At 47.7% G+C, this 25,674-nt stretch overlaps 1 protein-coding gene across 2 annotated transcripts in view; it reads right to left on the reverse strand.

Moving 5' to 3' along the window:
- The window catches only part of CNGA3 (cyclic nucleotide gated channel subunit alpha 3), a 59,915-nt gene that overhangs the window by 3,499 nt on the left and 30,742 nt on the right, over positions 1–25,674 (reverse strand). For both annotated transcript variants that reach the window (XM_042932056.1, XM_042932055.1), the window contains exons 3-7: positions 17,715–17,828; positions 15,297–15,476; positions 5,711–5,782; positions 4,273–4,380; positions 1,902–2,008 (exon numbers count right to left, since the gene is read on the reverse strand). In XM_042932056.1, the coding sequence (XP_042787990.1) occupies positions 1,902–2,008; positions 4,273–4,380; positions 5,711–5,782; positions 15,297–15,476; positions 17,715–17,828 (581 nt within the window). The remainder of the gene's footprint in view (positions 1–1,901; positions 2,009–4,272; positions 4,381–5,710; positions 5,783–15,296; positions 15,477–17,714; positions 17,829–25,674) is intronic.

The raw sequence follows: 25,674 nt of genomic DNA on the forward strand, positions 1-25,674 counted from the left end.
CTTTTTTTTTTTTTAAACATTTTCAAACATGAACAAAAGTAGAGAGAATAATATAATGCATGGGTTTTTTTTCGATTTTGGTAAGCATCAGAATTATACTGAGGACTCTGTAAAATCCAGAGTGCTGGGCTGTTCCCAAAGTTGGTTCCGTAGGTCCGAGGTCTACCTCTTAACAAGGTCTGGGTGATGCTGCTGGAACCAGGGCCACACTTGAGGGCTAGATGGAGGTAGGATTGCCCCCTGTGAAAAGCAAACCTTAAGTCTGCTGTCACATGGTAGGGCCACCCTGCTTCCCAGTCCCCCATTCCCTGTTTCATTCTTTGGTTACCCTTGTGTTTATTGAGTACTTACATTACTATGTGGCACTCCTAGTGCCTTGGGGCTCCTCACTACTTTCTTAATAATATCTTTTCTCAATTCTGAAGATGTTTCCCCTTGGAGTATGATCCACGGCCATTTGGTTTCTGTGCCTACCTGCCTTCCCCATGAGGGTTTCTGCTGAATCTCAGATTGCCAGGGATAGTACCCAAGCACAAAAAGGGGTAGGATCACTGTCCGAGTGCAGGTAACTTGTCCCACTGAAACTTGGTTGAAATAGAGATAGGTGGCTCAGTGAGTAGGGCCACCCACGGAGCTCCTGTGTCTTGGTAGGCTTATGTGACCATGAAGTGGCAGGCCACAAGGACTGTCTAAGTTACCCACACAAGCCTCAAGCTGCATATTAGAGATCTTCTCGATTATGGTACTGGGCACCACGTGGAAGCAGGGTTGCCAGTCTGGCCCTGTGAAGTAGTGATTGTGGAGTTTAGGCCAGTCACTCAGTGTCTCTGGGCCTCAGTTTCTACATTTTTTAATTCAATTCAATTCAATTCAATTCAATTCAATTTATTTTAATTTTATAGAGAGAGTGTAAGTCAGGGAGAGGGGCAGAGGGAGAGGGAGAGAGAATTCCAAGCAGGCTCCATCCTCAGTGTGGTGATGTAGGGCTCGATTCTCCAACCCTGGGAACATGACCTGAGCTGAAATCAAGACTTGGATGCTCAACTGACTGAGCCACCCAGGTGCTGCTGGGCCTCGGTTTCTCAATCAGCAAGATGGAAATAACCACACCTGTGTTTTTTGTCTCATGCAGCGGTTCTAATAAGAAAACAAGATGTACTTGAAATGTTTTGTACACTGTGAAGCCACACAGAGGCTTGCTGCTGGGATCTGGTGGTATTTATATTGACAACTATGGCCTGGTTTCTAGCTCAAAAATCTTGAGAATGGCAAGCTGGGCCTCTGCCAGCTGATGTGATGTCTTTGTGCAGGTCAGAAAAAGGTGCCCCAAGAATGAACAGCTTGGAGCTTAAGGGATTTTAGCCTCCACTCACAACCAGAGGCGATCTGAGAGAGGTCATCATTCACCTGGGCCCTGTTTCCAATTTTATTCCTCCATATATCTAAAAGCCATGGAGTAACATGTCCTGGATCCTCTGACTGTCCAGGAAAAGAACTCCAAGATCGACAGAGCTCTCCCTCCTGTTTCCTGCGATATTGAATGGTCACTGCTGGAAGCATCCTTTGAGAGATGATGGTCTTATTTCACAGGTCATACAAATGAGGCCCAGAGAGACAGCTTGACTTGCTCAAGGTCACACAGTTTGTTGGCATAGCAAAGACCAAAACCCAGGTATCCTGACCTCTGCTAAAGAGTCATTGTAGAGAGATCTTGAGGCGGTATCATGCCCTCACCGTTGGTACATCCTCAGACCTGCCTGGGCTCTTGTGGTCAGAGGTAGGTAATGTTCACCACTTTAGATCTCCTGAACCTGCCCTGTGGTCCCTGTGGTCCCCCTCCTGATGCACAAAGTCAATCTGTGGCCTGGCCATGAGAAATCCCTGGGCCTGGGCCCACTCACCTGTCCGAGCTCGCACCAGCAGATCCAAGCCATAGAGGACATCTGCCGAGTAGTCCAGGACCAGCCACAGCATCACGTGGTCAGACTGCAGCTCATCGAAACAGGCCCTAAACACGCGAGGGAAGGAGTGGGTGTGTCTGGGGCTGGGTCCAACACAGGGACCAGCTCTGTGCCTTCATCTTGGTATCAGCCCTGCCTGCAGGGTTCGTGCCCCAGTGTCATCACCCCAGACTCAGATGAGGAGACCCAGCTCTGAGAAGCTTTTCTGTCCCAAAGGTCACAGAGCTCCTGCGAAGAGCTGGGATGGACCCCAAAGAGTGGGCCCTTGTCGCCTCTCAACAGTAAGCGTTGAGATCCCAGGAAGGGAAGTTTTTCTAGGCCTCACTGGTGGAGTCATGTGAAGAGATTGAGCACTTGCCCTTCCTAGGGTCTAAGAATTGCTCAGACATGAACAACCAAACCAGCCAGTAAATATTTTCTATTTTCTAGATCTTTATGCTCACTATTTCTCATACAGACTATACCCCCAAACGCCCTCTTCACCTCAAAAGAGCAGCAGCCAGCTCCTGTGTCCCCACCCTGCAGCTTACTCAGCAACTGGAGCCCCCTGCTGCCTCCTCAGAATAGCAGTGTCCCTGCAGCCCCTGAGCCTGGCTTGCACAGAAGCAGCTCGCCCACGGATCCCCATCCCGCAGGCAGGCTAGGAGGGGTCCCAAGTTCTCCCCTTTCTCACTCCCACACTTACCCTCAGAACAGCAGGAGATGCCCCCCTTATGCAGATAATCCCCAAAGCCCCCTCTTACACTCAGTAGTAGGTCTCCTCCCTAACCTCACAGAAGCAGCGGCTGTCTTGCAGGCTTGCTCAGGATTGTCCCAAAGCCCCCCTACCTTCCCTGCACATCAGCCTGCATCCTTGTCCTAAAGGCCTGCCTGAAAGGGCCCCCAACCCCCTCACTTACTCTCAGTGAGTAGCAGCTTCCCCTTATCCTGCCCTAAAGCTTGCTTGGAAAAGTCCCAAAGCCTTTCATGTACTTCCAGAAGAGCAGCCGCTTACCTCTCTGTCCCCCAAACGCTTGCTCTGAAACTTCCCAAAGCCCTGACCCCTTCAGAAGGGTAGCCTCCTCACCCTCCCCTTGCAGAACGCCCAAGCCCCGCCCCTCAGGAGCCTAGCCTCCCCCTCCCCCTACAGAAAGCCCAGGCCCCGCCCCCTCAGGAGTCTAGCCTCACCCTCGAGTGCAAAGCGCCCAAGCCCCGCCCACCCCGGGAAGAGCCGCTGCCCGCCCCTGTGTGCCTGCCTCCTGGGCTTGCACAGGAAGGCTCAAAAGACCACCATTTAGGAAACGTGGCCTGTTGTCTCTGCCTCCATGCCCTGTACCTTACTCAGAAATGCCACACAGACTCCCGCCAACCCCATCAGAGGAGAAACAAGGTATCCCTACATCTCTCTCCTACAGACTTTCTCAGCAATGCCCCAAAGCCCCTTGCCCACAGGGAGCTGCATCTCTGTCCTGCAGCTTAATCAGGGATGCTCAAAGGTCCTGTTTGCCTTCAGAAGAACATAGCCCCTTGGCATCCCCATCCTGTAGGTTTGCTCAGAAAAGCCCAAGCCCCCAGCTCCCCCTCAGAGAAGCAGCATCTTGCTCCTGTATTCCCAAAACACAAATTTCATAGGGGACCCTAAACCCTCACTCCCCTGACCCCTTATTAGGGGAGTTAGCAGCTCACCCTGCACCTGCCTCCTACAGTTTGTTTATAAAAGTTCCACAGCCTCCACTTCTCCCCAGAAGAACAATAACTTGCCCCTGCATCTCACAAGTACATTTGCAAGGAATTTCCCGAAGCCCCTGTGTACCCTCACCCTGCATCTCTGTCCTGTGGGCCTTCTCAGGAGCACCCGAAAGGCCCTGGCTGCCCTCACAAGAGCAGCAGCTTGCATCCCAGCCCTGCAACTTGCTTGGGGGAGGCCCACAGCCCAAAGCTTACAGTCAGAGAACTGTGACCTCCCCTGCATCCTTGTCTTGCAGGCTGCTCAGGAATGCCCCCCCCCCCTTCCCCTCAGAAGAGTAGCTACTTGGCCCTGCATCTTCCTCCTACAGCCAAATTAAGAAGGCCCCGAGGTGACCGGACCCTTGCTGTCCCTAGCAAGCAGAGGCCCTCACCAGTGCTTCAGAGAACTCTGGTGGTCTTCTTTTAGAGCCTCCTTATAGATGGAGAAATGGGGACACTCAGTTGGATGGTGGCTGTGTGGGGACCAGAAATCCAGCCCCCTGAGTGGGACTCAGAGCTCTGTCTTGAGGCCTGGCTGCCCTCACCCCTCCCTGCCCCTCTACCCCTCCCCCTGCCCATGTGGAGACACTGCCCCATCCCCTACCTGCATACCAGCAGACACCAGTTATAGAAGACAGGCAGGGCGATGACCGTCAGCCAGTGGTAGTACACGTTGCTGGAGGGGTCCATCACCATGGTGTCCTTCTTGTTTCTGGAAACACCGACACACGAACAGTGCAGTGTGTTGAAAATCACAGCATTGGAGGGTCTTAGAGACCTGGATTAGCCTAGAGACCCTAGGGCAACTGCAGGCTAAACTTGAGACGCAGGTCCTGTCAGTCTCAGGGGGTCACATGGGGTGTCGCCTCACTGGAGGGGACAGGCTTGGAGAAGGCAGACTCTGGAGGTCCTTCCCTCCTAGCTCAGCTTCCTAGGAAGCCACAGTTGACAATAAAATCATGGTGATGATTTCCCATGTGCCTGTGGTATCACCTACATCCTTCAGCGTGCTGAGAATAAAATGCCGCGTGGTAATGTTGGAACCATCTGGGGGGAGTTCTGTGAAACGCTGATTCCCAGGGCCCACTCAGACACGCCCCCGCCCAGGACCGGGGCCTGAAAATGTACATTTAAACACTGCCCGGTGGTTCTGAGGCGGCTTCTCTCTGGACTGCATTTGGGAGCCCTGTAGCATTCCCGAGGGAGTCTCTGACTTGCTAACTGCATTTGAGCAGATGACCTGAAGACATTTTCGAGCACTTGGAGCCATTCTCCCATCAAAAACAACTAGCCTGGGAATCTTCTAGGTTATGTGGGCCAACACTGAAGGAAGCAATAGCTTAGGGTGCTTTCTGTTTTTATTGTCAGGATTTTCTGAGGATTAGAGGTTCTAGATGGTACTGGAGATTCTTCTTTTTCTTTGGCTCCATGTGTCTTCTCCCCCACCCCATATGTCCCACGTGCTGGCCCAGGCCTGCGGAGCTGCTCCCATGCCCCAGAGGAGACACCGGCATGCCTTCCACCTTTGCTTTGACTCAGCAGGTACAAGATCAACAGCTCACTGACATGTCTCTGGAATGTTCCCAATGCACACCACCCCTGCGTGTGGAGTAAAGTTTATGAATATAGTATTTTCTAGTGCCCAGGATTAGGCTTCAGCTTACCCCGACTGTGCAGACAGGCAAACAGAATGTGGGGTGGGGGCGGGGGAGGGGTGGGTGAGCACAGGAGGAGTCTCCCAGGGACAGCCCCTAATTGCTCACCCAAGGCTGCAGACAACCCTCTTTACCTATAAGCCCCCTCCAGGTGCTCAGAGCTGGGGCAGGACTCTCCCTGCAGAGTGAGTGGGCCCCTCACACCATCTCAGGAAGCCTGATCCCCACCTGGGTCCAACTCTGCTCCCGCAGCCCTAGGCAGCCCTTCTCCAAGGGCCCACACTAAGGCCTGACAACAAGGCTCTCAGACTCACAGGACCGATACAGGGATCAAGCCTGCTATGACCACACACCCTCTCTTTGGAGGCAGCTCTTCTCAGTACTTACTCCTCTTGTTTTGTGCTGTTTTTCTTTTTCTCTTCTTCCTTTTTCTCTTTCTCCTCCTTTTTCGCCTTGTCACTGGATGATACAGGGTGACATTTAGCAATTTTCCTATGCCAAGGATGCTACCGCAGTGGAGAGGGTAGGCAACAGCGACATGGAGGAGAGGGTGTGGTGTAGGAAATGGATATTTCTAGCACGGTGGGATGACAGGAGGCTACTGATTTTGTTACTATTATTCCTGAGGAGTGAGGTGAACCCCCCCCCCCCCAGGTGAACTGCCCCATTAAAGCATACATTGTATATACACATCAAAGTATACATAGTGGCTGATGTTCTGCAATTCTGACCCAATTTCATGAGCCTCTAGGAAGTCACAAAGAGCTTGAGACCATTTTGAGGTAATGGGAAATGAACCCAGATCCACACATTTAGGGAGGAAAAGTCACTCAGTTTTGGAAGTCACATGTAAAGGTTTTTTGTTCTGAACGGAAGGATATGGCTTGTTGGCTGTTCTTAAAACCCATCTGTGTATCAAATGAAAGGCTGGCCCTTGATGAGAAGCCAGGGAGGAAAAGGGAAGCAAAATCTGCACAGACAGGAACAGGTTTGCCACGTAATGGCAAATCTCGGAGTCATCTGAGGCAAACACAGCCATGTTCAGACACTTATCCAGAGTTGGCTGGACTGTGAGGCTGGGGGCTGGATAGCCCCCTTCTGTCCCATCTGCAGGAAGGTTCTGGGAGTGCAGGTGTCTCCTCAACACATGGCTTTACTCTGCTTCCTCTTCTTTATTGCACAACGTTATGGATTAGCGCTGTTATAAAGGTTATGTGTTAATAGTCATATGTGTTCGGCAAAGCAGGCATTATTGCCCATCGAACAGTTGAGGAAACCAAGGGGAAAGGTAAAAGACCCTCCCTGCCTCCGGGGAACCCATCAGACTCATCCACAGACCCCTCTGATTCCCCTACTCCACATCCTGGAGCAAGTCACGGGTTGAAAAATAAGTGTTTGTTGATTAAACACTCATTGAAAAAGACCAATATACTTCACACAGCATTTCCTAAGGAAATAATCAAAGATGTGTGCAAACATGCATGCAGAAAAATAATCACTACTTATTTCTACCAGTCAAAAGCATAAGCAATCTAATCCTACAACCGGAGGAGATCCATCAGCCATGGAATTCTAGGAGGCCCCTTAAAATGATGTTGTGGAAGAATATCTGGTGACACAGGAAAACGTTTTTAATATTTCTCCAAGTTAAAAGCAGACTACAAAAGAGCTTAGAGTAATAGCTGTATGAGTTTTCTATTGCTGCCAGAACAGACTGCCACAAATTTAGTGTCTTAAAACAACACAAACGGCAGATCTGTAGGTCAGAAGTCTGAGTCTCCCCAAACTGGAATTGAGGTGTCGTCAGGGCCATGATCCTTTCTGAAGAATCCAGGAAAGACTCTGTTTCCTGCTCATTTGGACTGTTGGTGGAATTTAATTGCTTGCAAGAAGAGGACTGAGATGCTCATTTTCTCACTGGCTGTATGCTGAGGGCTTTCCCAGCTTTCAGAGGGTGCTGTATCCTTGGTTCCTGGCATCCTTCTTCTGTGTTCAAAGTCAGCAGCAAGAGGTAGAGTCCTTCTTGAGATGCCATCCCTTTGGTTCTCTGCAGCTGGAGAGGTTCTCCACTTTTAAGGATGCATGCGATTAGACCGGACTCACCTTGATAATCCAGGATAATTTCCCCATCTCAAGGTCCTGAAATTTAATCACAACTGCAAAGTCCCTTTTGCTGTGTGAGGTAAGTCACAGGTGGTGGGTATTAAGGCATGGGCATTTGGGGGAGCCCTTATGTCACCTTCCACAGCCTGTCCACTGGCCCTCAAAGATTTACATCCATCCCATGGGCTAAATGCATTCACCCTCATTCCAAGACCCCTAAAGTTCCATTCCATTATTAAATCGACTCAGAGTCCAAAAGTAGCATCAAATTCTCATCAGCTCAAAAGTCCCAAATCCTCTCATCTAAACCAGGTCGAGGGGAGACTCTAGGTGTGAATCATCCTAGGGCATGAGTCGCTCAACTTGTGATCCCGTGACACTAAAATCATCTACTCTGAAGATACAACGGAAGGGCAGATTTAGGATATCAGTTATAGATATTCCAGTTCAAAAAGGGAGAAGCGAAGGACAGAAGAGTTACTAGTCCCAAGCAGTTCTGAAATCCAGCAGGGCAATTGCCAGTTCATCTCAAGGCCTAGGAATAATCCTCTGTGGTTTTGGTGGCTCCACGCTCTGGGCTCAAGGCTCTCTCTGAGCCATCTCTTCCTTCTCATTAAGGGAGTACCTGTCTGTTTGTAGCTGAGTATTCTAATCAAGATGTTTCCTGCATCTAGAATTTAGGGGTCCCATAATCCTCCTCTATTTCATATTGTTTCTCTTGCTTCACGTCCCAGCCAGCAGTGTTTCTGCTGGTATAGAATCTTCCAGAACATTGCATGTCATGTATATCAGAGGGATTCACTGTGTTAGACAAGAGGCTCATCCTCGGATCTGTGAAATCCCTTCTGGTATTTTTGGCTTCTGCTGGGATGGCTGAGGGGAGTTATGAGTCACACCCTTCATCTCTTCAGAGAGCCTTTTGTTGAATACTCAGAACTTTTGATCTTTCTGAGGTATTACCAGGTTGCTCAGCCACACACCCGACTTTTTCCCAAAGCACGCTTTCCTGACAGTTTTCAAAATTTAGTGTCTTTTCCATTTGAGTAGGCTGAGAATTTCCAAAATCATGAAGTCCTGCTTCCTTTCTGTTTAAAGTTCTTCCCTCAATATCTCCCTCTCCTCTTGGGTTTTACTGTAAGCAGCAAGAAGACACCAGGCTGCACCTTCAACACCTTTGGTTGAAAATATCCTCAGCTAAATATTCAAGCTCATTGCCTATCCGATCTGCTATCCACCTGCCTGCAGGATGTAATTGCACTGAGCTTTCTGCCACTGTAAACCTAGATTCCCCTTTCTCCAATTTCCAATAGCCTGCTCCTCACTTATGTGCAAGTCCTTACCAGCAGCATCCTGGAAGCCCAGGGTTCTACTAGTAGTCAGTTTACAACCATTCAAGCACAAGGTGCTTCAGCGAAACAGGTTTTCTTTGTGATACTCCTTATTTCCTTCTGAGCCCTTACCAGCAGAGTCTTTAACATCCATATTTCTACTACCAATCTGTTCAAAGCTATCTAGGCTTTCCTTTTTAAAATTATGCTCCTTGGGGCGCCTGGGTAGCTCAGTCGGTTGAGTGTCCGACTTTCAGCTCAGGTCCTGATCTCACGGTTCATGAGTTCGAGCCCCACATCAGGCTCTGTGCTGACAGCTCAGAGCCTGGAGCCTGCTTCAGAGTCTTTCCCCCTGTCTCTCTGCCCCTGCCCAGCTTGCTTTCTCTCTCTCTCTCTCTCAAAAAAAATAAACATTAAAAAATAAAAAATAAAATAAATAAAATTATGCTCCTCAAAAATTTTTTAGAGTCTGCTCCGAAGCCACTTCCCCTTTGTTTGTTACAGCAGCACCCCACTCATGGTATCAAAAGCTGTGTTATTAGTTTTCTATTGCCGCCCTAACAAATTACAACAAGTGTAGTGGCTGAAGACAACCCAAATGTGTTATCTTACAGTTCTGTAGATCGGAAGTCTGGTTGGTATAAGTCTAACTGGATAAAAATCAAGGTGTTGGCGGCAGCCTGTGTTTCTTTCTAGGGACTCTGGGGAGAATCTGTTTCCTGCTCACTTGGGTTGTGGGCAGAATTAAGTGCCCTGAAACTGTAGAATCAAAGTCCTTGTTTTCTTGCTGTGGAAAATGGAGGGCTATTCCTAGCTTTGAGAGGCTGCTGTATTCCTTGCCTTGTGTCCCCCTTTCTCCTTTTTCAAAGCCAGCAATTATGGGGTCCTTCTTACAATAAAAATTCCTCCTTTCTCCTTCCAACTCATCTCTCAGACCCACTCTTCTCCCCACCTCCCCTTCCTGCTTTTAAGAATGCATGTGATTACATTGGGCCCACCTGTTAATCCAGGACAACCTCCCCACCTCAACCTCCCCTCCACAGGTTCCAGGGATTAGGGCGTAGACATCTTTAGGGAGGTGGCGGTGAAATTGCTCTGCTCGCATCACTAGTCAGTATTTATTGGGCACTTACTATGTAACCAGGCACTATTCTAAGCACTGTACATGTATTAGTACATTTAGTCTTCCTTCGATCTTGTAAGTAAAACATTAATACAAACCCTACTTTACAAGTCAGGAAACTGATGCAGAGAGGTCAGGTAACTTGCCCATGGTCGCAAAGCTCTTCATGGATGAATTGGGATACAAAGGCACTTAAAAATATATATGTAATTTATGTGTAATATATAAACATATCATATATATGTAATTATGTGTAGCTGTAATAATAAAATAATTATTATATACAACATATAATAATTATAATATATACCAGTATATATTATATATTTACATATATAATATGTTCTGTCTATATACATATATATACTCAATATATATGGAAAACCTTGGAGGGATATTTCCCAACATGTTAAGAGGGGTTATCTCTGATAATGGGATTCTACTGTTAAAATGAAGTATATTTTTTGAGGGTGTATGCTCATTGGTGCTTTTCTGTGTTTTCCAAGTTTTCGACAGTTAGTACATGAATAAACTGAATAAAAATTAAAAAATATTAAACTTGCTAAATGAGAAGATTAAGGACAGTCACTCATCCTCTTTCCTCTTGAATCTATAATGAAGTGTCCTTTGAAAGGTTTTCTGCCACTGAAGTCTTAATGTCAAGGCACCAGCAGAGGGCGCTGCCCACAAGCTTATCAGGCATGCTCAGACCAGCTGTGAGTTTAATTACATCAGGCCACAATTTGTGGACGGGCTGGGGGAGGTTACCAACCTGCTGTGGGCCCATGAAAGACTCACCACCATCCAACTGCATCCCCCAATCCACCCAGCACTGCCCCGAAAGACCTATACAGAGCTGCAAACGATGCCTGTTGGGCTGGGAGCAGTTTGCTCTGGGAGACAGAAAAATTATTCAAGGACCCATGGGACTAAGTTAAAATGCCAGAAACATGGTGGAAAAATGGGGAAGGGTGTCCATCAGAATTGTTTCTGTAACTCTGTGCCCAGATTGTCACATTTTGGGACAGTCCACAATTTTTTCCTTCGGTCCTTGGCCTGCAGTGTGGACCCATGATTTGAACCCATCTGAAAAGATTTATAAGAGCCTGATGCAACCAACACCATCCGCCCCCATCCTCGCCCACATTCCAGCCGCAGAACAGAGGAGCCTAGAGACCTACAGGACCTCTGTCCGTGGTTTCCAGTGCCCTGAGCCTGTCTCTGTGGGACTCAACATGGGGGTTTCAAGGGTATTTAATATCAAGTTTGGCTTTAGATCAAGCACATATCACAATAGCTACTATTTTGCAAATTAAATAATTTCATTTATCTTGATTGCTGGCATTTGGGTCTCTGGATTTGATATCCACATTTCTGCAGACAAAATGCAACTAAGTTTAATGGAGGGAAATGGGAAAATCTTCTATCCAAGGAACAAAAGGAAATAGGAAAAAGCCTTGGCACATTTCTCCTCAGTTGGAAGGCAGGTAATTTGGATTTCTTGCTGATATTGATGGTTTTTTCCCTAAGTTCCAACTGAGACTCCCTCCTGTGCCTGCCCCCGGGGTATTCCATAAAGAAGTCTGGCGAATGGTGCACACCCACACGTGTATGATCACACACATGCAACACTTCCTCCCTGGGCTCTTGAGTGGCACTTGCCAGAATCACACATCAAACTGATCTGCCAGCTCAGCGTCTGGTGATAAAAAGTAATTACAGCAGGGTCACCATTTCAAGAGGCTATTCTCTGGAAATACAGTATTTAGATCCCCTCTTCCCAATGTCCTAATTACTCCCTCCAAATTGGCCTGAATTGGCCTTATGACAAGGGCATTTCACTGGCACCCTGGAGCTTGGGGTTGTCGAATGGAAAATGCATTCTCATCATGAAGGAGAATATCCACTGCTCTGTAAAGGAACTCTGAGTTTGCACCCTCAAATACACAAGCGATAGAGGATGTCAAAGCTTAAACCATGTATGCATTATAGATGAGAAAAATGAGGGTTGCTCAAAGAAGTCATACAGACCAGATCCCTTCTCCATTTGTCCATGGGGATGGAATTTCAGAGAAAGGAACAAGATTCTAGAATGATCTAGTGGTGTTCTAGAAGTGTGGGAAGCGAAAGGATTTCAGCAGGGAGGCAAAGCTGGGACATCTATGGGGAGGTAGGTGGCCAGTGGGACCAGGGAGGGTGAGGGGGTTCTGCTGGGGAGCAGAGGTACTCACTCCTCTGAGTTGTTGCACATGTTGGTGTTGTTTCTGGCCAGCGGCCAGCCACTGCTGGAAAGTAAAGAGAACGCGGCATGGGAATCTGAACTCAGTTCCAACTACTGGGGACCATTCGTCCCAGGTGGTTAGGCTGGCACCTTCCCACACCCTGTCCCCCGGGCCTTTTCACACACCTCTCAGGACCTGGGGTGTTGTTATTGTCAGGACAAACATTTTTTGACTGGTTAGCTCTAGGGGGAAGAGAAGATGAACATTTGGCTCAACTGAGGCTTCTGAATAAATGAGAGTTAACTATGCACATCCCACCCAGAATCCTGGCCTCAAGTTCCACCCCATTTCATTCAGTTTAACAGTGTGCCAGGAGCTCTGAGGGATGCAGACATGAACCCTATGTGGTTCCTGCCCACTGGGTGCACTCAGGTGGAGCGAGTCGAGCACCTTCAGCAGCAGAATGGACACATTTGGCAGCAGCAGCAGCAGCAGCAGCAACTTGCCCCCCTCATCTGCACAGGCAGGAGCTCTCAAAAAAGGCGCTCCCTCAAAAACCCAATCACAGCAGCTACTTCCGGCTTGCAGGGCAAAAAACAGACCATGAGCAGAACTGTCCCAGTTCTGCATCTATCCTGCTCTTGGCCCTTGTCCCCACATTAATCTTAAAACTTCAGGGTTTGCTACCCCAGATTTATGTGAGAATCTGCTAGAAAGTGGAGGCTGGTTTTGCGCCCAGCTACACGTTTTTTTAAAGCTGAATCACACGGTCCTTTGTGGCGTTCTGTAGGAAAAGCTATTATCTCAGAGTGCTCAATTGCCAATAGACGTTTCTGACACAGCTAGTTTAAGGAAGCCAGCATGGCCTCACAGAGCTGGTGGGTGGCTTGCCTGTCTGCTGTCACCGCAGACACCTCATAGAAGACCTCCAGGACCAAGGCCAGTGGCCTGTGATCCTCTTGCCTGACTCTCAGAGCACCTCTTCTCTTCTGTGATGATGAACATCCAGCCAAATGCCATCCTGGTACTTCTGCTCACCACTGCTCAAGTCTCCCTCTCACCATCCATTACGTGGCTCTATTTGTTTTGGGATTGGTTCTGATCACCAGACCCACCCCGCTCCCCTGCCAAGCAATTTCCCAATTCCTATGAAGTTAGGAAAGATGCAGTGGCCTGTGTTTACCACATCTCTGTGTCTGGGATGTCATAAGGCCAAACCATTAGAATAACCAAGACCTGTCTCTGCATACACTTTGCTTTGCCAATGGGATTTGCCTGGAAAATCCAAAGTCTTCCTCCCCCAGGAAGCCTCTCTGATTGATCCGCCACTAGCCTGCATGAGCCTGCCCACTCTGAACCCTCAGGCAAGTGACCAGGCATCTGTGGTACAGTCGGGACCTGGCCCTGTTGGGATCCTAGCCCAGCTCTTTGCTCATCTGGTCACATTGGGAAATGGACAAAGAGGCTTATGTTCATCTTCATTAGGCTAAGGTTGTAGATAGGATAATTTGATCAAGTTAACAAAAGAAGTCTTTGCTCGTCCACAAGGAACTGAACCACTCTGGTTGGCTCAGTAGCAAACCTCTCTCCCCACATCCTCCTCCCCCATCTTCTCTTCTCCCTTATCTGCCATCCATCCTTTCTTTATGGCTCAGCAGTGAACAGCATGCTGGCCTTGCAGTCATGGAGCTGTCTCTCAGTCTAGGATGCCTGGCCCTGGGAACCTGCGATGGCCCTGCACACATCCCCATTCCCACCAGCACCCAGGCCCTGGGTGGTCCTTCCCCAAGCCCAGAAACCCCAAGGGTTTGTGGTCTAAGCCCAGGTGAAAACGTGAGCCAGCCAATTATCACACCTTTCCCAGCAGGGAGACTAAACGTAGCTCCCCTAGAGTGGTTGCTAGCAAGAAATTTCCTTGAACTCTCATATTTTATCTTAAATATGCTTGCACATTTTGCAATCTACTGCATAATCTATAATAAACCTATAACACGTATATACAAACATGGAAGCAAAATGGAAGTACCAGGAAGATCCATTTTGCTTCCTCTGAGGCCTCATGACCTTCACTCCCTAGGGGCCCTTGGATGCCCATTTGAGAGACTCACACCCGAGCCCTTTTTCTCGTTCAACAAAAAAATACACAGGATTTTTTCCAACAATTATATAGGGACCATTTGGTCTGCAATAACCAGGCTTGTTTTCACCTTTACATCTTATAAATCTTGGCATTATCTACAGAATTCAGCCCCCTTTTTCAGAAAGCAGATTCTGAGCAAGAGGCTTCCTGTTTGAGAAGCTCAGAGGCGGTCAACCTCCCCCTCCATGTCTTACCTCTCCTTCCCTCCAACAGCCCAGAGGGTCCTGAAGAGACATTCTGCTACTAGCCACACTCAATTCAACCTGTGGTGGCCCAGTGGTCTCCCTACTGGTCACAGGCTGGGGAGACTTCCCAAGAACAAGAGAGGAGGGGAGGCAGCAGCTCTGAGTGTAGGGTGTGGGATTGGGGGATATAAGTCAGCACCTGCAGATTTCTTTCACTATGTCTACACCAGACAGCACCAGCCACAGCCCCCAATCAGGCAGTGGGCCATGCAAGAAGATGCTCAGAGCCCTTGTTCTGCAGACCTCTCTCCTACCGAAAAGTAAACATTCTCCCCATCCCCCATTCTACCCCCACCTACACTCCCCAACCCCATGGTTCTTATCCTGATCTGGGTTATGATGGCTCCTCTTGAAAATTCTGACCAACCTTCAGACCTCCCTCCCAGAAGATTACATGTAAAATTGTGGGTACCATTTAGGTAATCTCAAAGCTATGGTATTAAAGCCCCTGGCTTTTAGTAAAGTGGGTCACAGTGCAATCTGGGATGAGGGCCCTTTGATGGAGAGAGATCAAGTGAGACTAGCATCCCCAGATGTGTTTCTGAGAGCACCAATTCTAGGGGGCACTGGTGGGTACTCTGTGCAGGGTCAAATGAGGGTGGAGATTCTGGTTAAAGGATTTCCTCTCCTGCAATCCTTCTTTGACTCGGGCAGCCACTGTTAGAGCATGCAGTATTCCTCCACAACAGACACCTTCTTCAAGGTACAGGTCATGAGGCTGGTGCTCCGGGCCACCCACACAGTGGCTCTAAGCTGCAGGAGCAAACCAATGCTTCACCTGGTGCCAGTGGCCCATCCTCTTGGTTCCTTACCTTCTCCCTCTGTCTGGTGGCTCCTGGCTGCCCACATTTGACTGGGCATTGCTTTCTTGGCTGGATACCTCCTTGAGCTCATCTCCACGGAAACGCTCCAGGAAGGAGTCAGGTCTCTGGTCCTCGTGGTGTAAGTGCCCGGTGGCCCATGTTCGCAGTGAGATGATCAGGCGAGACAACCTGGAAGGACATGGACAGGCAGCTAGTGCAGGGAGGAAGGAGATGGAAAGCTTTCTTTTCCAGGGCTGGGGCAGAAGCAGAGATGACTGGCAGGATCCTAGGCTTAGATGTGCACCTCCACTCTGTCAGGGCCTTATTCCCTGGTCCTATACCACCTGCAGTCTGGGACCCAGCTTTCCAGATAAGGGACATTGTCTTCATTATGGCTTTGTCCTTTTAACACGAGGACTCTGCCAAAGACATGATCCTTCAAATGGGGAATTAGCAGCTTTTCTGCTTACATTGCCTTTGTAGAGCTCTTTATGACTGGTAGGCACCGGAATAGAAAAAATACAATTTGTAAATGGTGATAAAATTTAGAATAAGGTTTAAGGGAACAGGCACCCAGATACAACTTAGATTCTTTTCCTAACCCTTGTCTCATTGTTTGCTATACAAATTCTTGTTTCCTCCCAGTCTTGTGCACAAGTTTCCTTGCAGCTTTCCCTGACCCTTCTCCTGGAACCAGACCCTGCTAGGCCCTCAAGTGCCTGAGACCAGCTAGCCTATGTCTCCAGAGCCTGTCTTAGCTCCAGCTTTCCGTAAGAAGGCTTCCTTCAGCCCTGCCTCCTGCCTTCCCTGTCTCCTCCAGAGGGGAATGGGAAGACAGCCTGAACCCTCTTTCTTGGCATCTGGTTTCCCTGACTTGGCACCTACAGTGCATGCCACTGTTCCCAACAAAATCAGTTCTGAGCAACCTAGAACAACATCATGAGTTGTCATATGCCTTCACCCTAATAACACACTTCAGAGCTTTGCCTAAGAAGACTAAGTTAAAGCAAGAAAACATTCCACGCTCAAAGATGTTTACAGCTGCTGCAGACATATGTTGAGGTGCCTGCCCAGCCCAGCCTCTTTGCTCTGGACACTCTTCCCACCCCCCATCCTCCCTGTGCTGAGGGGCTGGAACCAAGATCATACCCCCTTCTCCAGCTCAGCCAACAGGCTCAGGAATGAACAAGTGACCCACAGAGAGTCACCCAAGCCTCTGAATTAAAAGCCACTCCAGGATGGGGTTGGGTGTTTCAACACAAGATTGTATAGCAAAGGCCATTTCCAGCCTGTGCCTACTGATGTGTGAACAGAGAAAGCCTGAAACAGAGGAGACATGCAGGAAAAAAAAAATCACAACGATCATGACACTCCAGGAGAAAATGAAAGGGAGAGGGCAGGTGCCTCCCCTGCTCCCGTCTCATGAGCCCCATTTGGTTCCCTTTCCACCGGACGGTCTGTCTGAGCTTGCACCAGCCTCCTGCCTCGGCCCTACCCCAGGTCTTTCGATTTGAACTGGTTTGAAGGTGTCTTCTTCCTTGCAATCAATGAGCCTTAAGACCACATTGTATTGGTAAGACAAAAACACTGGAAATCATGTAAATGCCCAGCTACAAGGGGCTGGTGAAAGAAACATTCCTCCGCAGTGAAAAATATGAAGAATAACTAGACAAATTAACTTTTGCAATAATCTTAGCCAAAACTGTAGAACACGTGATTATATAAAACTCTGGCATTGGTAGAAAAACAAATTTAGTGGAAGGAAACAATGAGCTCCGCATTTGTTGAGCACCTGTCGGGAGTCAGTGCTTGGCTCCCGCGCAGCCCTCCCACTGTTTGATGTGTTTCCAGATGAGACCTGGAAAGGTGAAATGACTTCTTTAAGGTGGCACAGCTCTTGATGCTCAAGTGCAGATGTCATCAGCTCGGAGGCTGGATAATCTTCCCCATCCTTTTGCAAGATGCATGCTACGAAGTCTGGACACACACCTGTGAGGACCTGCCAGAGGCTATTTCGGACGGTGCCACTGGTACCACCTGCACGCCACTGAAGTCCACCAGCGGTCTCCTGCGGCTGGCTGGTCTTTTTTCTCAATTCTTTTTGGAACCCTTCCTGGCTGGCTTTTTCTAAATTCTTCCAGAATTGAGCAAGTGCCTCAATATCACTTTATATGAAAGCAATTTCAGATAACAGCAGTTTTTCTTAGATTTTTCTGAGCTCAGAACACTTGACCTGAGAGGAAATTACTCGGTGATAGATTTCTGACAGCTTTTCTCCTGCCCCTTTCTTCTCCAAATCTTCAACGCTGCCTCCACCCCTCCACCACCCCCTCCCCCCACCCCGCCGGTTTCTTCCTAACACTCATCTCCCTTCCTCCTGCCTCAGTCTCCCCCTTCCCAAGGTGAGTGCTGAGCCTGGTGGGTTACCTGGAGGGCCCCTGGCTGGTGTAGGAGTTTCGCCTGGATTCAGCCAGTCGTCTGGTCTCCATGGCGATCTCCTGCTGCAGTTCTGATGAAGTCTCCTCGCAAGGCGAGTGGACCCTAGGAAATCAAATATGCAGCAGGCTAAATTGATTTCAAGCTCATCGCCTCCTGGACACACTCAGGGATGAGATAGCCAGATGCCCTGCTTAATGAGGAAAGCTGCGGACCCCAGTCTTCACTCTGTCAGTCTGTGCTCCAGCAGGATCTCGCAGATCCTGGCTTTTAGGATGAATATGGCTTTTCCTTATTGTTGCATTATATGCTAATTAACTTGGATGTAAATTAAAAAATAAATTAATTAATTTTTAAAAAAGAAGAAATGACAAACAACAACGACAAAAACAAAGCAAACAAACAAAAAACAAAAAAATCATGGCCTTTCCTTTACAGCCAGGCTGACCAGGGAAGGTAGTTTGCCGAGCCACTGCCCATGGACTGGGAGAAGGGGGCAGGCCGGCAGCACCCGGTCCTCATCAGAGCACTGGCAGGGGAGGGGGAGGCGGGTCCCAGTGCCCAGCATCCACACCCACAGCAGCTGTTTCTACACAATGATTCCAGAACAAGAATTCAGTTTCAAACACATCTCTGCATACTGAAATCCTATCTGCTAAGGCTGGACTGTGTGGACACCACAGCCACACCACCTGGGCAGTTGTTTGTGTGCTTGCTCGGCAGCTTTCCTAGGAATCCATTCAGTATTTGGTTAAGAGGAGCATCCTGGAATATTGTACGGAATTGGCCTAATTCCCCAAGTGCATTTGTTCAGTGCTTTCATGTGAAAATTCAGTCCCACTGTGCCCTTTTGTCAAAGCCTAACCTCTGTCCCCTGCAGTGCAGAGGTAATTGGGCCAGAGACTCACCTGTGCAATTCAGGATGAAAAGCATGAGTACATAGAGGACACGTGCCCACGACTCAAGATGAGCACCATTCACATCAGCAGAGGCTTGGGGTTTGTTTAACTGCGTGGAATAAGACCAGTGTGTTTGGGCATATTTTTCTTTCATTCCCTGTCTTTTAAAAGCTCCGAGGGCTGAAGTTTGATCAGCCTGATTAAAAGCCAGCCAGGCGTTGGCCCCTAGGGATTTGCACTTCATTCGGAGTCTTGAAGAGCCCAAGCAGGACAAATTAATTCCATCACGTGACCTATTCCAACCTAATCAGCCTTCTTAACAAGGTGGCAACACAGTTGAGGAAGTAAGCAATAATTAATGTCAGGAAAAGGCTCTATCTCTCCCTGGTGAGTGATTAGAAGGGAGAGTCCTGAATCCCAGCCACTGATCTGCTGACTCCTCTTTGTACAACATCCCTGCCGTCTCTAGCAGCAGGGTGCTCACTACTGTCCCATGCCCCATCTGGGCCATCTTTGTAGAAGGTTCTTCCCTCCCTCAGTTTCCGCAGACCAAGGCTACCTTTTTTCTGCTGGAACCACACAGTCAGGCCACTTCATCTTCCACATGACCACCTCCAATGATGGGGCAGCTGTCACACTGTGCCACATCTGTTTTTCCAGGCTAGAACCCCCAGCTCACCCAGCCATGTCTCCCCAGGTTCAAGGCTCTTCCCCATCATGGTCACGCTCCTGTGAGCAGGTTCCCGCATTCCTGCCCAACTGGGCAAGGACACTGAGAACACTGCTGTTACTGGACCCCACACCAGACATCTTTGTAAGTTTGTGAGTTCATGTGCTTTTAGTGTCCCCATTATCAACTACCATCAGCCAAAGCCGGTAGTCCTGTAACACGGGCTGCTGCTAAGCCAGAAGGCCCTATCTTGTGCATATACAATTGATCTGTGGGAAGTAAGTATTGGATCTTTCCATTGATCTGAGTCACCTGATATTTTGGGACCCATGATATGCAGTGGCACCATACTGGCCTTTTCTCCCAAACTCCATCACTTTCACACGCAATACACAAACTATATGCCCTTTATTGACTGCTTACTGTATGTCAGACATAGATCTTATCAACTAATTCACATAATCACCCTATAAGAGAGAAAACCGAGGTTCAGAGAACTTAAGTGACTTCCCCAAGATCATATGGCCAAGTGGCAAAGCTGATTTGAATGGCATTCCATCCCATGTCAAAGCCTGCTCTAATCCACTCCATGAAGCTGCTGTCTATATTTTCATATACAGCACTGATTAAAGAAAAAGCTTAATAGGACATGGCTGAGGACTGAGCCCTGTGGCATGCTGCTAGAGACATGGCTCTGATCCACCTGGCTACACTATGTGGGGGTGGCTCTTTATTTTCAAACCATCTAATTGAATTCTCCCTCTACACCTTTAAAAGACCACTCACATTTCGTCCTGATATGTATGAGACACCCTGTCAGAGGCCCTGCCAAGTGGCAAAGCTCAGATTTGAATGTCGGTCCAGAAAGCTCTGATCCCCTTGCCCTTCTAATAATCTGTATACGACGAAGGTAGAATGTGCATTCCAAGGCACCCAGGTCAGTTACTGGTGTAGGGAGCAGTGACAGAAGTGAGTCCATATCTCAAGTCCCTGGATCCTGGCAGCTGGCACATGGTGAGGTTAGGGGGGCAGCAGCCCACAGCTGAGCAGGTGTGCTTGGAAGATCTGGAGGCAATCCCAAGGGTGAAGGTGTTCTGTCCCTACCAGCAGATCCTCAGGGAGCTCTGGGCACCAAGAAGTCAGCCTAGCATTTCTGCCTAGTCTGCTTTCTGTTAATTATATGAGGGCACATCCTAAGAATAGATTTATTTTTGCATTAGCAGCAAAGGAATCAGTAACATCAGAGCTGGTGAGGATGTGAGGAAGGCAAAACCTGACCCTGGATTCCAAAGCAGGCCTGCTACTGGCAGCAGTGAGGGCTCCTATGTGAGGGCTAGGATCTAGGACACCCACTCGAAGGGCAGGAGGCAGAATGGGGAGCCGGGAGCCCTGGATTCAAATCCCTACCTTAACACCTCTTAGCTAGGTGTTCTGTGGGCTGGTCACTTACCCTCCCTAAAGTTCCCTAGTCTTCAAAAAGGAAATAAGGAAAAATTGGTGATTTTTTTTTTATCAACTTAAGTATTGTTCCAACAGCCAAATCCAGAAAGGCACATTTAGCTGTGAAGAATAGGGAAAGTTTTCTGTGAAGTCAATTCAAAGCACCTAAAGGGCCTTTTCTTCTTGCTGCATCTCCCCACTTGTTTTTTTGTTATTTTTTGTGTGAGTCTATTTTATTTTATGAAAAAAAAATTTTTAAATATACGTTGTTATCAAATTGGTTTATATACAACACCCAGTGCTCATCCAAAAAAGTGCCCTCCTCAATGCCCAGCACCCATTTTCCCTGTGCCTCTGCCCCACATCTACTCCCAGTTCTCTGTATTTAAGAGTCTCTTGTGGTTTGCCTCCTTTCCGCTCTGTTTGTAACTATTTTTTCCCCTTCCAGTCCTCCATGGTCTTCTGTTAAGTTTCTCAAGATCTACACAGGAGTGAAAACATATGATATCTGTCCTTCTCTGACTGACTTATTTCACTCAGGATAATACCTTCCAGTTTCATCCACGTTGCTGCAAATGGCCAGATTTCATTCTTTCTCATTGCCAAGTAGTATTCCATTGTACATATAAACCACCTCTTTGTTATCCATGCCAGTTGATGGACATTTAGGCTCTTACCGTAATTTGGCTATTGTTGAAAGTGCTGCTATAAACATTGGGATACAAGAGCCCCTACGCATCAGCACTCCTGTATCCCTTGGGTAAATTCCTAGTAGTGCTATTGCTGGGTTGTAGGGTAGTTCTATTTTTAATTTTTTGAGGAACATCCACACTGTTTTCCAGAGCGGCTGCACCAGTTCACATTCCCACCAACAGTGCCAGAGGTTTCCTGTTTCTCCACATCCTTGCCAGCATCTGTAGTTTCCTGACTTGGAGTCCCCACTTGTTTTTTGATGCTTAAAATTCTATGATGTCTTCTAGCTCCAGAGTCTCTACCCTTGTTAAATGCCTGGGGCTATTTATTTTATTTTATTTTTTTTATTATATGAAATTTATTGCCAAATTAGTTTCCATACAACACCCAGTGCTCATCCCAAAAGATGCCCTCTTCAATGCCCATCACCTACCCTCCCCTCCCTCCCACCCCCCATCAACCTTCAGTTTGTTCTCAGTTTTTAAGACTCTCTTATGCTTTGGCTCTCTCTCCCACTCTAACCTCTTTTTTTTTCCTTCCCCTCCCCCATGGGTTTCTGTTAAGTTTCTCAGGATCCACATAAGAGTGAAAACATATGGTATCTGTCTTTCTCTGTATGGCTTATTTCACTTAGCATCACACTCTCCAGTTCCATCCATGTTGCTACAAAGGGCCATATTTCATTCTTTCTCATTGCCATTTAGTACTCCATTGTGTATATAAGCCACAATTTCTTTATCCATTCATCAGTTGATGGACATTTAGGCTCTTTCCATAATTTGGCTATTGTTGAGAGTGCTGCTATAAACATTGGGGTACAAGTGCCCCTATGCATCAGTACTCCTGTATCCCTTGGGTAAATTCCTAGCAGTGCTACTGCTGGGTCATAGGGTAGGTCTATTTTTAATTTTTTGAGGAACCTCCACACTGTTTTCCAGAGCGGCTGCACCAGTTTACATTCCCACCAACAGTGCAAGAGGGTTCCCGTTTCTCCACATCCTCTTGCCTGGGGCTATTTAAATAGTAAACCTGATTAGTTATTCCTCAGAGAAACTGATTTTACCAAGCAGATGGAAGAAGAGATGGAAAGAGAAGAGAACCAAAGTTTGAGGTGACATTTTGAGTCCCCGTGGACACACAGTTACTGAAAAAAGGGAGCCACCAATGCAAAAAATGAGGATCCAGAACCGCCCAGAGAAATACAGAGGCAAGAGAGACTGAGAGTCAGGAGCTGTCCTGCCAGGAGCTTGAGGAGAGGCCTGGGGCAAGGACTTGACAGGGACTCATCTGTAAACAAACAATCAGGTCAGGCCAGGACACCCCTGAAGCTGCCGACTGACTGACTGTAGTGATGATACCTTTTCAGGAAGGAGCTCCATGAAGTTGGTAATCAGCAAGAATAAGAGCAACCAGCACAACACAATGATACGACTGTTTTGAAACACAAGGTAGTTTTCAACTTATGATGCTCATCTTCTAAGTTTTCTTATAAAGGAGAATTCATGTCCATGAGGTAAAGGTCTCCCTTATCACTGGGAGAAGACAGGGTTCTCATCAGAACTGCAGCTTGTCATTAGCTTTGTACTTTGTGGAGCACCTGGTGTCTTCCTTCAGTGACTTTGGGGACGTAAGCGAAGACAAACCTTGGAGAACAAGGGTGGAGAATGTGATACCTTGTTTTTCTTTTCCTCTTCTCAAGCCCTGAGGACCGTGAATGACCGACATGCACTGTCATTGGCCACATGTAACCAGGGAACTGAATTGAGTGCATTTTTGTCTTTAGTCCTAGGGAAGCAGGCGGAAAGTGGTTTTCTTTGGTGATAATTGCTTTGGGCTCTGCTCAGAGAGCAGCATGAAGAAGGCTTCTCTTCTGTAGGACACAAACCCCTATGCCCCAAAGCTCGACTAAAATAGCTACACTAGGAGATTGATCTGAGATTTGAGGTGCCCTCGGTTCTAGCTGCAATTCTCTGTAGCAGATTCTGAAATCTTTCCCTACTGCATTATCTTTTCAAATATGCCAGACAGCTCTTAAATAATCAAGTCAACTAAATAGATTTAATAGAAAGGAAAAAATCAAGACATTTCTATTTCTGGTATTTCCAGGGTATAAACTTGACTTCTTTGTTCAAATGAAATGTTTCCATCCTTCCTTATGGCTTGTCACTAGGAAAATGATCCCAATAATTTAAAAGGAGAAACAGAAACCTGGCTTTCCAATTTAGTGAAAGGGATGGGGACAGGGCTTTCCAATTTGGAGACAGGGATGTCTTAGGGGATGGGGACATGATATCTCCTCCCTGCTGGGGGCATTCAGCAAAGGGTCACAGTGACATGCAGGTTCCCAGAACAGCTTCATTGATATCATTGAGGATAAAGAATGATTAATTTTTTGGTTTTTTTTTTTTGAGAGAGACAGAGACAGAGACAGAACATGAGTGGGGGAGGGAAAAAAGGGGGAGGGAGACACAGGATCCAAAGCAGGTTCCAGGCTCTGAGCTGTCAGTACAGAGCCCTATGCGGGGCTTGAACCTATGTACTGTGAGATCATGACCTGAGCCAAAGTCGGACACTTAACCTACTGAGCCACCCAGGCTTCCCGAATGATTAATATTTAAGGACACACATTAGCAATTATTTCTTCCAAGGGAGCCTAGATGGCTGAGTTGGTTAAGCATCTGACTCTTGATTTTGGCTCAGGTCATGATCTTACAATTTGTGAATTTGAGCCCTGTGTCACCCTCTGTGCTGACGGTTCAGAGCCTGCTTGGGACTGTCTCATTGTCCCCCTCTCTCTGCCCCTTCCCTGCTTGTGCACATGATCTCTCTCTCTCTCTCTTGCAAAATTAATAAATAAACATTTTTTAAACCTCAATTTTTTCTCCTATAAGCTTTCTAAATGTATTTGAATTTTAAAGCCAAGATCTACGGTTTGTTCAAGCACCATTTTCTCCCCTAAAATAGTGATTTGAAACTTTAAAATCTTATGTGTATTTGCCAGAGTCCCTTGTTCAAGTAAATCTTATAGGGAAAACTAGTCTGTGTATAGACAGATGCTGGGCTGCACTGGGAAGCAGAGGAGGGGCCTGGACTCAGCCTCTGGCCGAACGCTGTTTCACCTTCAGCCTGAACACACATGCTCAATCCTTGGTAGCACCAAGGAACCCATTCTGCAAATTTCCATTTGTTAACCCACTCCTGCTTCCATAAGATAAAGCAAACATCTGTCTTATGAAGGGAGCATTCTTTCTCTCTCTCCTTTTGACATCTCCATAGTGTCTCCATGGGATTCTGTATTAATCTGTCAACAAGCTTTTACCACATCAGTGGTTGGGCAAGTCCCCAGGGCAGGCTCAGTGAGACTGGACTAGTGGTCAAGCTGAGAAAGCATGACTTGGTCACAGGCAGGAAATGGCTAGATCCAGATGTCAGGACAGCTGGAGCTATGTAAGGTCAGAGAAGGAGAAGTCTTCCAGCCTGGAATACCAGGAAAGGACCACAGGAGGGAGAATCATTTCCAAGGCTGACAGTGAGCACTGACTGAGTACTTTCTCACAGCAGGGACTGTGTTGGGAGCTTTCACCTGTTTTAACCTCACTATAGCCCTCTGCAGTCAGTACTAATACATTTTACAGATGAGGAAACTGGTTTGGAACAGCTGCACAATTTTTCGGAGCTGGTCAGTTGCAGAGCCAATGTTCAAACCCAGCCAGTCTGACCCTGAGCCTGTTAGTCATCACGCTGGTCAGGGGATAAGGGATAGGAGGGAGAAGGAAGGGCATATTCCCATCCATGAATATGGCAAATAGTATTGTTGCAGGGAATCAATTCAGAACCCCCCACTGTGTGGCTGACTAATCTTCTGTGTGTACACAAACCCACTGTGAGCCCACAGAGAGTCCCTTGGAAGCAGAGGCTCATCAGCAGGTATCTGTGTGGCTTAATGAGCTAACAGTTTCTTCTGCAAAGGGTCATCTTCCAGGAGACCTGGTGAGCCCTCTTGGACAGCCCACACATCAGGCTTGGCTAATAGGCCACTGGCTGAGGTAGAGGCAAGACAAGTCAGGCAGAGCTGGACCACAGTTGTTGTCTGGTTGAGAGGGCATTCTGGGCAGGAGCCCCAGCCCACCAACTGGGCCTACCTTCTCTTGAGTATCTCAGTATCTTGAGTGTCTTCTCTTAAGCCCCTGTTGTTGCCTTCTTGGCCCTAGGGAGTCTGTAAGTTCCATGATATGCTCTGATTATGTCC

Source organism: Panthera leo, chromosome A3 (genome assembly GCF_018350215.1).
Source record: "Panthera leo isolate Ple1 chromosome A3, P.leo_Ple1_pat1.1, whole genome shotgun sequence".
NCBI classification, from domain to species: Eukaryota; Metazoa; Chordata; class Mammalia; order Carnivora; family Felidae; genus Panthera; species Panthera leo.